Source organism: Acipenser ruthenus, chromosome 16 (assembly GCF_902713425.1).
Source record: "Acipenser ruthenus chromosome 16, fAciRut3.2 maternal haplotype, whole genome shotgun sequence".
NCBI classification, from domain to species: domain Eukaryota; kingdom Metazoa; phylum Chordata; class Actinopteri; order Acipenseriformes; family Acipenseridae; genus Acipenser; species Acipenser ruthenus.
Window position 1 is genome coordinate 34,227,563 of NC_081204.1, and position 11,968 is coordinate 34,239,530.

At 42.2% G+C, this 11,968-nt stretch overlaps 1 protein-coding gene across 1 annotated transcript; it reads left to right on the forward strand.

The window, feature by feature from the left end:
- The first annotated feature begins 3,540 nt into the window (after positions 1-3,540).
- LOC117412391 (gap junction alpha-3 protein-like) lies at positions 3,541-9,671 on the forward strand. The gene is made up of 2 exons (XM_058989555.1): positions 3,541-3,877; positions 8,056-9,671. The coding sequence occupies exon 2, from the start codon at positions 8,080-8,082 to the stop codon at positions 9,157-9,159; it is 1,080 nt and encodes a 359-aa protein (XP_058845538.1). The 5' UTR covers positions 3,541-3,877; positions 8,056-8,079; the 3' UTR covers positions 9,160-9,671.
- The last annotated feature ends 2,297 nt before the right edge of the window (positions 9,672-11,968 follow it).

Genomic DNA, 11,968 nt, shown 5'->3' on the forward strand with positions numbered 1-11,968 from the left:
TTTCATAACAGTTCATGGTTTTTTGTTTTCATTGAATAAAATGTTCCCAGACAATGCAAGCAAATGCTATGATTATCAAATATGTTTTTAACAAGCATCGCTGTCATTAACCTGTACGAAATAGATATTGCACAGGGTTTTCCATACAACTGAAGCATGTAGAATCTAAGCTGTGATTTATTTTTTTTTTTTTTTTTTTTTAATTCAGATACTTACTTCTTATTCTTATAATGCTGTATCTTATTTAATAAAACCTCTATATAATTATTTAATAACTATTTACAATTTAAAAAAAAAAGTTTAATTGTTACTTGGTGTGTTTCTTTTGATGAAACCTTTAACAACATTGGAGGTCTTTAGAAACCCTCTGAAATACTCCTGAAGGAAGCTGAGTTTGAAAACAATGTAATAAAAAATGACATGCTGTATGATTTTATACCTATTCGCATTTCTCATGCTTTCCAAACACTGGAGTCTAGGGGCGTGCACGGAGCACTGCGGCAGCTTCCCCTGTGTCTGTGTGTAAAACAGAAGTATGCCACCAGCGTTTAAACAATAAAACCTCTGGACGTTCCCAGCACCACGCCCACTGAGCAAGGGATTTAGCAGCCCAAGAGCCTAACCACTAGGGGCGCCATTTCACAATAACGCAAACTATTTACTGACTATTCTTCAATAGTTTAGACTGGAGCATTGTATATGCTGGGTAAGACAAACCACACGATACACCGCTTCTCAACAAATACTAAGAACTAGATAAAGTGATGAACACATGTTCCAAGGATCCAGTTCTCAACTCCAGAAGTGTGCAATCTCAAAAGGGAAGGTAATCTCATATACAAGGTTAGACTGCTAGGCTGTTGAAAGTAGACAGGTGGTCCTGTGGGCGAGGTCACTAGCATGCTTTGCTGGTTGTTGTGGCTTTGGGTTCAAATCAACAGGGATTCTTTCCTTTATTTGCAAAGATGATCATTTACTTTATAGTAAATGAAAAGGCAAGCTCTTCCATGGAAGTGAGATGGCAGTGGTCTAACTCGCTAGTATGCTGTGCTGTTCTCCTTGGTGGACTGTTCAAATCCAGGTGACTCCTTCCTTCATTTAAAAAAATAAAAATAAAAATAAACTGGCTAATTTAGCTTATTGTCAATATGAAACGCAGCTTCCCTGCGGGAGCTGCTGGTGCAGTGGGCTAATCCAATGGCCGTTTCTGCCTGAAAACAGCAGTTCAAATCCAGCGCCTGGAGGTGAGCGCCTGAGGTAAGTAATGATGTTGTGTTGGATCTTTAACCCATATTCCCTAAAAAGACAAAATATCAAGACTACTGACATGAATCTTAAGAAATAGTTTTTTTATTATTATTATTATTGATCTTTCCCTTTGTAATCTTTTGTTGCCGCTACTCTCAGATAAAGCAAAACAAAAACTGATGGTTAAGTGGGAAAAAAAGTTACCTGTGAGAAATGTCCTTGCCTGATGTGCCTGGATGAAATCCCTGACAGCTGAGATGTTCTTCATTGGCTCTTTATGCTACGCGTAGCATTAATTTCACTACGCTAAACAATTGCCCTCATTGGCCAGTTAACGTTGCCAAAAACCAGTTACGCGTTGTGTTTACGCGTTACGGCCCCGATGGCTTGCCAGAGGCTTTAGCTTCCATTTCTTATCCAATGCTGCCATCGTGTGGCCATTTAGTAGAACTGCTGGTTCAAATATAATCAAATATTTTGAAATGACTTGTATAATCTTAACCCCCTGTATAAAAAAATACATTTCTTGTATAGTCTTAAAAATTATATATATATATATATATATATATATATATATATATATATATATATATATATATATATATATTTATATTCATGTTTCTTGTGAAGTATGTTTTACTATTGATAACATTTTAAATCATGCAGTTTCAAAATAACCAACAAAAACAAAACAGTGATTTAAACCTTAACCTGGCTGAACGAAGGGCTCGTTCACTACAGATGCTGCCGCCTTGTGGCGAGGAAGTGGAATTGTTACGTCGTTCTGAAACAACCTGATTGGATAAAATAAACGACAGTAAGTACCTGACTCCTGATTGGCGCAGACAGTTAGCGAATCAAACTGAGAAAGGCAATGCCTAATTTGCATAGCGCTTACGGAACATATGTTAGGTATTGTAGTGCCGGTTTCTTCATCAGTGTTTAAAAATGATTCGATTTTCATGTTGCTTGTTAAGTATTGGTTTACTATTGATAATATTTTAAAACAGCCAGTTTCGAAATAACCAAGCGACAACAAAACAACAAATTAAACAAAAAATGAATCTGCCTGGAAGAAGGGCTTCAGAGTTTGTTTGAACTGTAGTTCTCTACAGGTGCTGCCGCCTTGTGGCGAGGATGTGGAACTGTCATGTCATTGCAATAGGGTTAGCGATTGTACAGTTGAACGTAAGTGTAATAATTTAGTCACACACTGTACAAATATAACCAAGATTCATGACAAACATTGTATTGATACAGCAGCAGTTTAAAACAACGTTTCTATTACTTACACGAGACTCGCGTTGCAATACTGCAGATCCTAATACTCCAGGTCCTTCTTTGAGGAGGGTTGTGGGACCCCAGAGCCCAGACCTCACCTGTTCTGTGATGCACTGCACACTGGCTAGCAGAGTAGAGCTGCTCCCATAGCTAACCTGGGCGAGTGCTGCTTACAGATCAAGCAGAGCCTTAGAGGTCAATAGAGAGGGGATTAGCACACAGCACAGACTCGGTGAGTGATGTCAAGCAGGTCTGTAATCGTGGCACTTCCTCATATGGAGGGTTATTAGTTCCGATAGGTTAACATGGCACACCTTGTGTGAAGCTTTGGAAACTCCTGCTGGAGACGCTCCTGATCCAGTTTCTTTGTCCTGTCTGGCTGTAAGCCAAGCAAGCTGCAGGAGAAGGTCCGGTGTGCAGACAGTGATGACCACTGGGAGTGCTCCTCTGTCAGGATTGTGCATATGGTACACAGGCAACCTGCCCAGGAAATAAAACAAACCATCCTGGAACAATAAGAACTAAACAGAGTACAGGATGGGCCGAGACTATCCGCCTGCCAGCCCCGATGTCACCGTAGTGTTACAAAGTAAAGATTCTTCTCAATGAGATGCTTTGTTGCATGACTTGTTTATTTCTCAGTTACGGTTGGTGTTTACAGTGTAATCCTGTAGATGTCTGGAAGTACTAGAATTAACCACCAACCCTTTTATAAATCAGCAGTTACTGCTCATTTAGTGTTGTGTGATTCAACGGGCTCAGTAACTGCTCAGTACATTAAAGGGTTAACTGCGTTTCCTCTCAGTTCATTACAGAAGACCAAACTCGACTGTGCGTGTCACTTAACTGTTTCCCAATGACATTAGGACTCCCAGTCACTGGCGTCCAAGCCAGCCCCTCAGTGATAGCATTCAGAACCCTCCCTGGAACCAGATTATATTTAGAACTCTTCTCATGCCTGAGCCCTGTCCCCCATTGGACAGCTCACCAGCCAATCACAAGCGCTATAAAACTTACAGCCATGTGGTCTCCTCTGCTCTCCACATTGGGAAGATCACAGCCACCGCCAAACTGAGCAGGGGGGCAAAGTGCTTACTGGGGCTTCACAGGCTACAGTCCGAGAGGATCCTGCATTACTAGATGGAATTCAAGAGTTTACAGTTTTATAACTGAATACTCTACCAAGGCAGGGCAGCAGCTATCAGCTATTTCTTTTTGCGTCCCATTCAAGGACATTGCCATGGACTGAGAGCTTCTACTAATCAGTCACAAAGTGTAAGTGAGCTGTATGGACACTGCGCCCAGGGGAGAGAGAGGTCCCGCTGCTGGAGATGTGTGACGTGAAGAGGTAACCCCTTTACTTACTGCTAACTGGTCTTCTGTCTCCCTGCTTGTGTGGTGTTGGAGCTGGCTGGGTTGTTAAACTGGCTGTTGTCCCCCAGGCTTATTTTAAAATGAGTGAAACATTGTCTGCTGCAAAATATTCATATCATCTGCTTTCTTTTAATGGAATAATAAAAGTATCAGTATATACGCAATAATAAATATTGTAGTGGTGTGCTGAAGCAGGCCTGGCTCCAGTGATCCTCACCCCCCCCGCTCTCACAGGTGCCTGTGCAGTCTCTCTCCTGCTTCCTGGGACCCTGGGGTGCTGAAGCAGGCCTGACTCCAGTGATTTGAGTGAAGCTGCCATGTCTTTGTAAATACTTCTAGCTGTAATCACGTAAACGAGGCAGACAGGAGGCCTGTATTCAGAACATGGCTTGTTTCAGGAAGACAGTCTACGTCTGTCAGCCCAAGCTGTTCTGAAGCTTTGTTAACACCTCATGAACCTCAACCTCACCGACCCTCCCCCAGTCTAAATTAGACTGCTCCAGGATATCTGTGCTGCTTTTACTTACAGCATGCTGTATTATTTAGCACACCAGTAAGTGCATTGTGGTCCTAGACTCTAAAATGGTGAATCTCTTTCCGTTCTAGTCCAAACCATAACTTCGTCTTTCTCCTAGTTAACTGAGTACTAAAGCGCTGAAGCAGTATGGTTTGAATTATGCACGATTGCTGGGTGTGTTATTGCGAGTCCCAGTGCCACATCATCACTAACATGTCTGCCTGGCTTCCTTTCACCCAGGACTTTTATTATACACCCTGTGTGTGCTGGAGCACAAGCAGCTGAAGGCAGGGGTACACGTGCAGCACAGAGCTCCAGCACGCACACCACCTACAGCACCAGGAACAGGTGCACACACACTTCAGGGTTATTTTAAAGGCTGCGTTTATGTTATAAAAAGCACTGGGGTGTTCATACAGGTCACATAGTTAAATACCTCCCAGTCTATACTATACCCACGGCACTGCAATCCTGTGTGAACAGGTCAGTTTAGTACTGTACGTTAATGAATGAACCACTGGTCTACACGTCAATACACAGATCACAATATCAGTGCTGAAAATAGCCTGTGGTCCCACTCTACTAAGCTGTTTAGCTGTAGGGTACCCTTGAGGGAAAACATCAAATTACTCAATGACTATGGAACAATTATTGTTTTCTGCTGACACTATGTATTGACTGAACCCCACAGCTAAAATAAAGAGTTAATGAAGAGCATTAAATGGAACGAGCAGCAATACCAGATCATCAGCAGTGGATTATCATTTTTCTTTTTTTATGTTATACCACAAGGACCAGAAGAACGGTACATTGCAGATACAGTCTGTGATCCCAGAGATTACCTATTAAGTCAGGGAAACTGACAGAATGATTACAGGGGACATCATTTGGTAATTAATAGTGTGACATCTTGGTATTGTTAGGAAACCGAACCAGATTATGCAGACCGTCCAACAGGATATTGTGCTAAGCCTTCTTTACTTTCTATAAAACCTGTGATTTGTCTTTCTGTCCTGGTGCAGATACACACAGATGTTTGAGTGGACGAATGGTTTACAGGCTCTAAAGATTTACAGAGCTTTCTGATGTCGAGTCAGCCTGGATATTGTTATGCTCCTGGTTTCCCTAGCAACCAGATAAAGACAGAAACAGCGTTCCAGCTTGCTTTCAGGAGGACAGCCGCTCCTCCCCGGTTTAATAACAGTCCAGTCGTTTTAAGGATTCGTTTTAAAATAATCTTGATCTGCGCTGTTAGCGCTCATCGAGGTGAGTCACGACTGTGCCAGGAAACTAAGAACAGAGCAGCAGAGTGCTAGGAATAGCCTGGCCATGAAGAGTGCAGCACATTTCCACTCCCTGTGTGATCCTCCCCACATGGTGAATAGACCCGAGGCGTTTCAGTCCCCATCTCCTGCTGGTCACCACTTCCAATATTGAAAAAAGCTGATTGACCAAAAGCTACTGCTGTCTCATCATCACCTGAACTCTAAGCTCAAAGAAGGGTGTTGTACTTTTGGGAGTTGAGGTGTAGTTAAGTGTGATTATTTCCATTCTATACCGCAAAGACCAGAAGAAAGATACTTAGCATTAGCTCATCATATCTTCTTAACCTCGAGGTCTGTTTGAATTGTGTACAAGTCAGTGAGGAAGTGAAACGCAGATCAGGGTAGTGCCTCTGTGTTTAGCCGACGGCTCCCCTGTTGCCCTGTGAAAAGTTCAGTAGGGGAAGCGGTTTCTGTCCTGGAAATAAACAGGAAGCTGCAAAAGACAAAGCTGGTGTTTCAGCGTATTGTGTGAGAGTTCCTGACTTGGAAGGTGTTAGGAGTCTCAAGGGGGCGGAGACAAAGCAGACATGCAGAGGAAATCCAGTCTACACTCATCACACAGTTTTTCTTTTCTCATCACAATTGAAGGTACAGCTGGCGTAGAGAAACGGGAAAGCCAGAGTTTATGCTGAGATAAAATGTCATTTGTTGTTATTTTTAAATACCGTTTGAAAATGGCATTGGGGAGTTGAACTGCTTTATCCCTGCCATGGTGCTAGCACTTGGCTTTGGCCACACCACTCTCTGGTCTCTATAGGAATAATCAATCCTGAAGCATAGATAGTTGAAATGCAGGACATTATGGATGCTCCTACAGCTCCTAGTATTGGCTAATACACTAAAGGTTGGAATAAACCACTCAAACACATGACTTGCCTTCACAAAATGTCCTGAAGATGATTTCTCCTATCCTTCCCCCTCCTCCTCCGTTCCCTCCTGGGGGGGTCAATGGTCCACCATCATCTGGCCTTGGTTGACCTTTGACCAGTGTCAGTGGTCACACCTCTACTGAGGTAGGCAGTTTCATAAAATGGCAAATGAAACACAGTAATATTAAGGTGGACCTTCGATGGACAAGAAAATAAATAGCATTTTTAGATATCATGGTAAAACTTGAAGGTTCAATTGAGACTGACCTCCTCTGTAAACCTACTGACATGCACCAGTATTTACACATGTCCTCTGCACATCCGATACACACTAAAAGGGCAATCCCAAAGGGTCTAGGAATAAGAATACGAAGAATATGCTCAAAAGAAAGCGACTATGTAAAACAAATAAATGTATTAAAAACAAATCTTAAAAAAAGAGGATACAAAGAAAGAATTATAGAGACGGAGTTAAGAAAAGTGGATAAACTAAAAAAAGAGATGATCTACTAGATTATAAAAATAGAGATGAAAAGGTCAAGAGTCCCATTAGTAAAGACTTACTCGAAACTTTTGCCTAATATTTCTAAAGATGGTTTGGAAACACTTGCGGATTCTACACAATTCAGAAAAATTGAAAACAGTATTTAAGGCCCCAGTTGTAGCATTCAAAAGAGAAGCTAGCTTAGGTTATAGTTTAGTTCACAGTAAACATAAAAGAATAATTGACAGAATAGGTTCTAAAAATACTATAAAAGTTCAATGACCCCTCCCTCCCCGGCCATCAGCCACCTCCCAGACCGTAGCAGCCTGTCTCCCTTGACTGAAATGGACTCCGCCTATCTCATATATAAGAACATAAGAAAGTTTACAAATGAGAGGAGGCCATTCAGCCCATCTTGCTCGTTTGGTTGTTAGTAGCTTATTGATCCCAGAATCTCATCAAGCAGCTTCTTGAAGGATCCCAGGGTGTCAGCTTCAACAACATTACTGGGGAGTTGGTTCCAGTAATGATATATATATATATATCCTCTTGCTGTAGATAACTGTAATTGTAGCTGTCTTGGTTTTCATTCCTCGTCGTGACAGTTTGTGTTAGGGGATCATTTACAAAGCTCCACACACACAGCTGTTCTGTCAGAGTGCTCTTGCAACACTTAGACAATTCCTGCAATTTATAGAGCTCTTGAACAAAAAGCTTCCACATTTATATCAAAGCCCCAGAGACAACCTGGCGCTCCACACAATGAGATCCACAGTGTGTGTGCATGTGGCAGCCTGGGGGGGGGTATGCATATAACTGTGTGGAGGGTCAGACTGACCCTGGGGGTGCAAGACAGCCATGGCCAACAAACGTATCGGAGAATTTCAACATTTAATATCAATATGTCACAAACTCATTTTCTTAAAGCAACTCCTCTCTCTCTCTCTCTCTTTGTAGGACTAACCTTGTGCAGTTGCCGCAATGGGAGACTGGAGCTTGCTGGGAAAGTTGCTGGAGAGCGCACAGGAGCACTCGACAGTGGTGGGGAAGGTGTGGCTGACGGTGCTCTTCATCTTTCGCATCCTGGTTCTGGGAGCCGCTGCCGAGAAGGTGTGGGGGGACGAGCAGTCGGGCTTCACCTGCGACACCAAGCAGCCCGGCTGCCAGAACGTCTGCTACGACAAGACCTTCCCCATCTCGCACATCCGCTTCTGGGTGCTGCAGATCATCTTCGTGTCCACCCCTACCCTCATCTACCTGGGGCACATCCTGCACCTGGTGCGCATGGAGGAGAAGCAGAAGCAGAAGGAGAAGGAGAGGGCCAGCCGTGCCGCCCACCACGGGGACAAGCAGCCCCTGCTGGCAGAGCCCAAAGACAAGAAGCCGCCCGTGAGGGACGAGCAGGGCAGGATCCGGATGCAAGGCGTCATCCTGCGGACCTACATTTTCAATATCGTTTTCAAAACCCTTTTTGAGGTGGGGTTTATAGTGGCTCAGTACTTCTTGTACGGGTTCCAGCTCAAGCCCCTCTACACTTGTGACCGCTGGCCGTGCCCCAACACCGTGAACTGCTACATCTCGCGGCCCACCGAAAAGAGCATCTTTATTATCTTCATGCTCGCCGTGGCTTGCCTCTCGTTGCTCCTCAACCTGGTGGAAATCTGCCACTTGGGTTTCACAAAATGTAGGCAAGGGTTGAAAAACAGGACTGAGCTGGCTTGTGAAGCGGGGTCTAAAGCACCAAGCGAAGCAGCGGTGCCTTTTGTGCCAAATTACCCCTACTTCTCCGGCCATCAGCCACCTCCCGGACCCTACCAGTCTGGATCCCGATACAGCCCATCTCCCTTGACCGAAATGGACTCCACCTATCACCCGTACATCAGCAAGGCTGCCTACAAGCAAAACAGAGACAACCTAGCCGTGGAGAGGAACGGCAAGCCAGAGGAAAGAGACCTAAAAGTGAAGAAAGGGACTCAGCCACCGGTGGAGAAACAGCGCCGGCCCAGTCGATCCAGCAAACACAGCAACAGCAAGACCCGGTTGGATGATCTCAAAATCTAACCTTCTCTGGATTTATTAGGAAACAAAGTCTAAAAAGGTGCTGTTTTAGAATTTTTTTTTTTTTTTAAACTTGTTTTTGGATTTCTTTGCCTACAGAGGACCTGTTCGTAATAAGTCTCGCTGTACATGACTTTTTTTTTTTTTTTTTTTCTGACGTCATGGTACATGCGGTAAATGCGCCTCCCGTTACAAATGAAATGGTTTGAAACTGCACATAGGCACGCAACAGACGCCAGCCTATCGCTTTCATCTTCTGCCCAGAGATTTTTGTGGCTGGTCCCATCAAAGGCACCCTCCAGCCGTACCCCAGGGTCTCGAGAAGACAACCAGATGCTTGTTTGTGGTGCGATTGTTTTTTGGAACATGTGTAAACGATTTAGGCTTTTACTTGAATATAAAGATCTGTGTATTACAAAGCATTTTTTTCTTAAACCACTGTGAGATGTTGAACAGGCGACTTTGTAAAAAAAAAAATAAATAAATCAATCACATTTTCACAAAATATTAAAACTTAAAAAAAAAAAAAAACTCAAAATTTGTAGATTTTCTGTATTAATCTGTAGGCAAACGTATATCATATACTCTGCATGACGGCAGAAAAAGGTTGTCAATTTGTCTTAAGTTTTGCTGGTCCAGGCTGAATTTCTTATTAAACCTGAATACATCATGAATTCACAAAACACAGAGGGCTATATTCACAAAGCGTAATAAACTGCAAAACTAGCCGTTTTAAAAAGGTAGCTCTGCGTTTATAAATGTGCTTTCAACAAATGAGTGTGTTTCAGAAATAAAGCATTCAGTTTCCAGCAGTCCCTAAGCAGCAGTCAGTGTACCCTTTCACGTAACTTTTAAACACACCGGTTAATGATGGCTATGGCATCCAAAGACCTAAACAACTCCTCATATAACACTCACTAAGAGTGCAATTGCTTGCATAAACTTTAGTGCCTTGCGCTGGTCGTGCAATAATTGCATAGATATGAGGCAGGCTCTTCAGCGCTTTCAAATTTCTGTTGTAATTGCACCTTTGTCACCCCAGAAGAGGTGAGGGTGGTTATTGTAGGCTAGACATAGGAAAAAGAACTATTTCCCTAAATACAAACACAACACCCTAGACTGTGCTATGGCTCGGTATCAACACTTACTGGGAGACCGGTGCAGCTTCCGTGTGAGAGCAGTGTGCACACCAGCTTGTTAACTCTTAATAGATGTATTCCCAGGTCCGGATTTCCATCCTGGAAGGAAAACTCCCCGTGAGTCTGGATACAAACAGCATGAGTTAGATACCCAAGAGGATTTAAACTGCTCCTACTTACTACCCCCCCCCCCCCCCCCCCCTTGAGGGGAGTGCTGTTTCAGTGCACAAGTGTCTGTACTCTGAAACAACTCTATGTTATTATAGATCGTGGCAAGTTAATGAACAGCTGTATTAAATTATATCATGAATTAAGTTTATAAAACACACAACACTGATAAAGCAACAGAACTTTATTATTCATTGTTAGGTTCTATAGACACATGGCTAGTAGTTGTAACAATTGTTTTCACTACAGGAAATGGCAGGTAGAAATGTGCACGAAACAGTTACTAAACATGTCAAGAGCCAACACACTTGACAATGCTATTCTGTACAGTTTCAAGCACATAACTATGCCTAAGAAATGCAAATAAAACGTTTGTTTTTACAGATTCAACCTTCTATGTTCCAATGAAAACAGTCACATTTATCAAATTCAGTCAAACAGACAAACCTACAGTACGTTTCAAAGAAAAGAGATTCATAGACTCACTGCTTTGAATTTGTAACAAAAAAATAAATTATATATATATATATATATATATATATATATATATATATATATATATATATATATATATATATATATATAATTGTAAAAACAATATGAATAGGCTTTCAATGCAAAAATGGTGATTGAATCTGTACCTGTGCAACATTAAAAGAAACTAAACTTTCTCAACGAGAAAAAATAAAACTCATACCAGTTCAAAGCAGGTACTAAGTTACTTTAACTTTTCAATTTAAAAGTAAAAGTATAACAAAATCAGTTGCTCTTCATTCACTTAGACTACATATGTTCATTGCAAAGCGTACTGCCTGCGAGACTGCAACGTGTCATCTGCACATTATAGGGCAGTACAGTATGTACACATGCGTTTCTGATGAAATACCTTCTCCAATAGTCACAGGATGCACATGTCTCCACTATATCATCACAGTAGCTGAACAGATGCATTGGCAGAATAGAAGATTGAACCACATTCTGAACTCGGGCTTAAATAGTGTTAGCACCACAACCAGACTCCAGCTTCTTACAGAATGCACACTGCCTTGTGATTGAAATGCACAACAAACATCTCCATTCTTAGGGTGTTCGTTTCCATTCTCCAGTTCCTAAACCGTGTTCCGTCTCAATTTACCAAGCACTCTCACTCACTACTCCAGTGCTTCTCCTGCCCGTTTGTCTGCCAACGCGAATGTCAAACTTTAAGAACAATATTATTGAAAAAGGTTACATTTATGGTTACTTGCATTGAATACATTATGTACTCCCAGCACTCTCCTTCTTAAACAGTCTAAATTGTGTAAAACCGTATTCTTGTTTTGTGTTTAACTGATGTCAGAGCGATTTTTTGAATGCTGTAACAGAAATGCATTCGCTACGGTTAATTGTAGTAAGACAGTATGCAGTACCTGCCTCCCTGTCAAGATATTATCCTGCCAGACCTATTACTCCTTTACTCCTTGCTAAGTGCCACCAGCACAGGTTTTCATCCCACTAAAACTAAT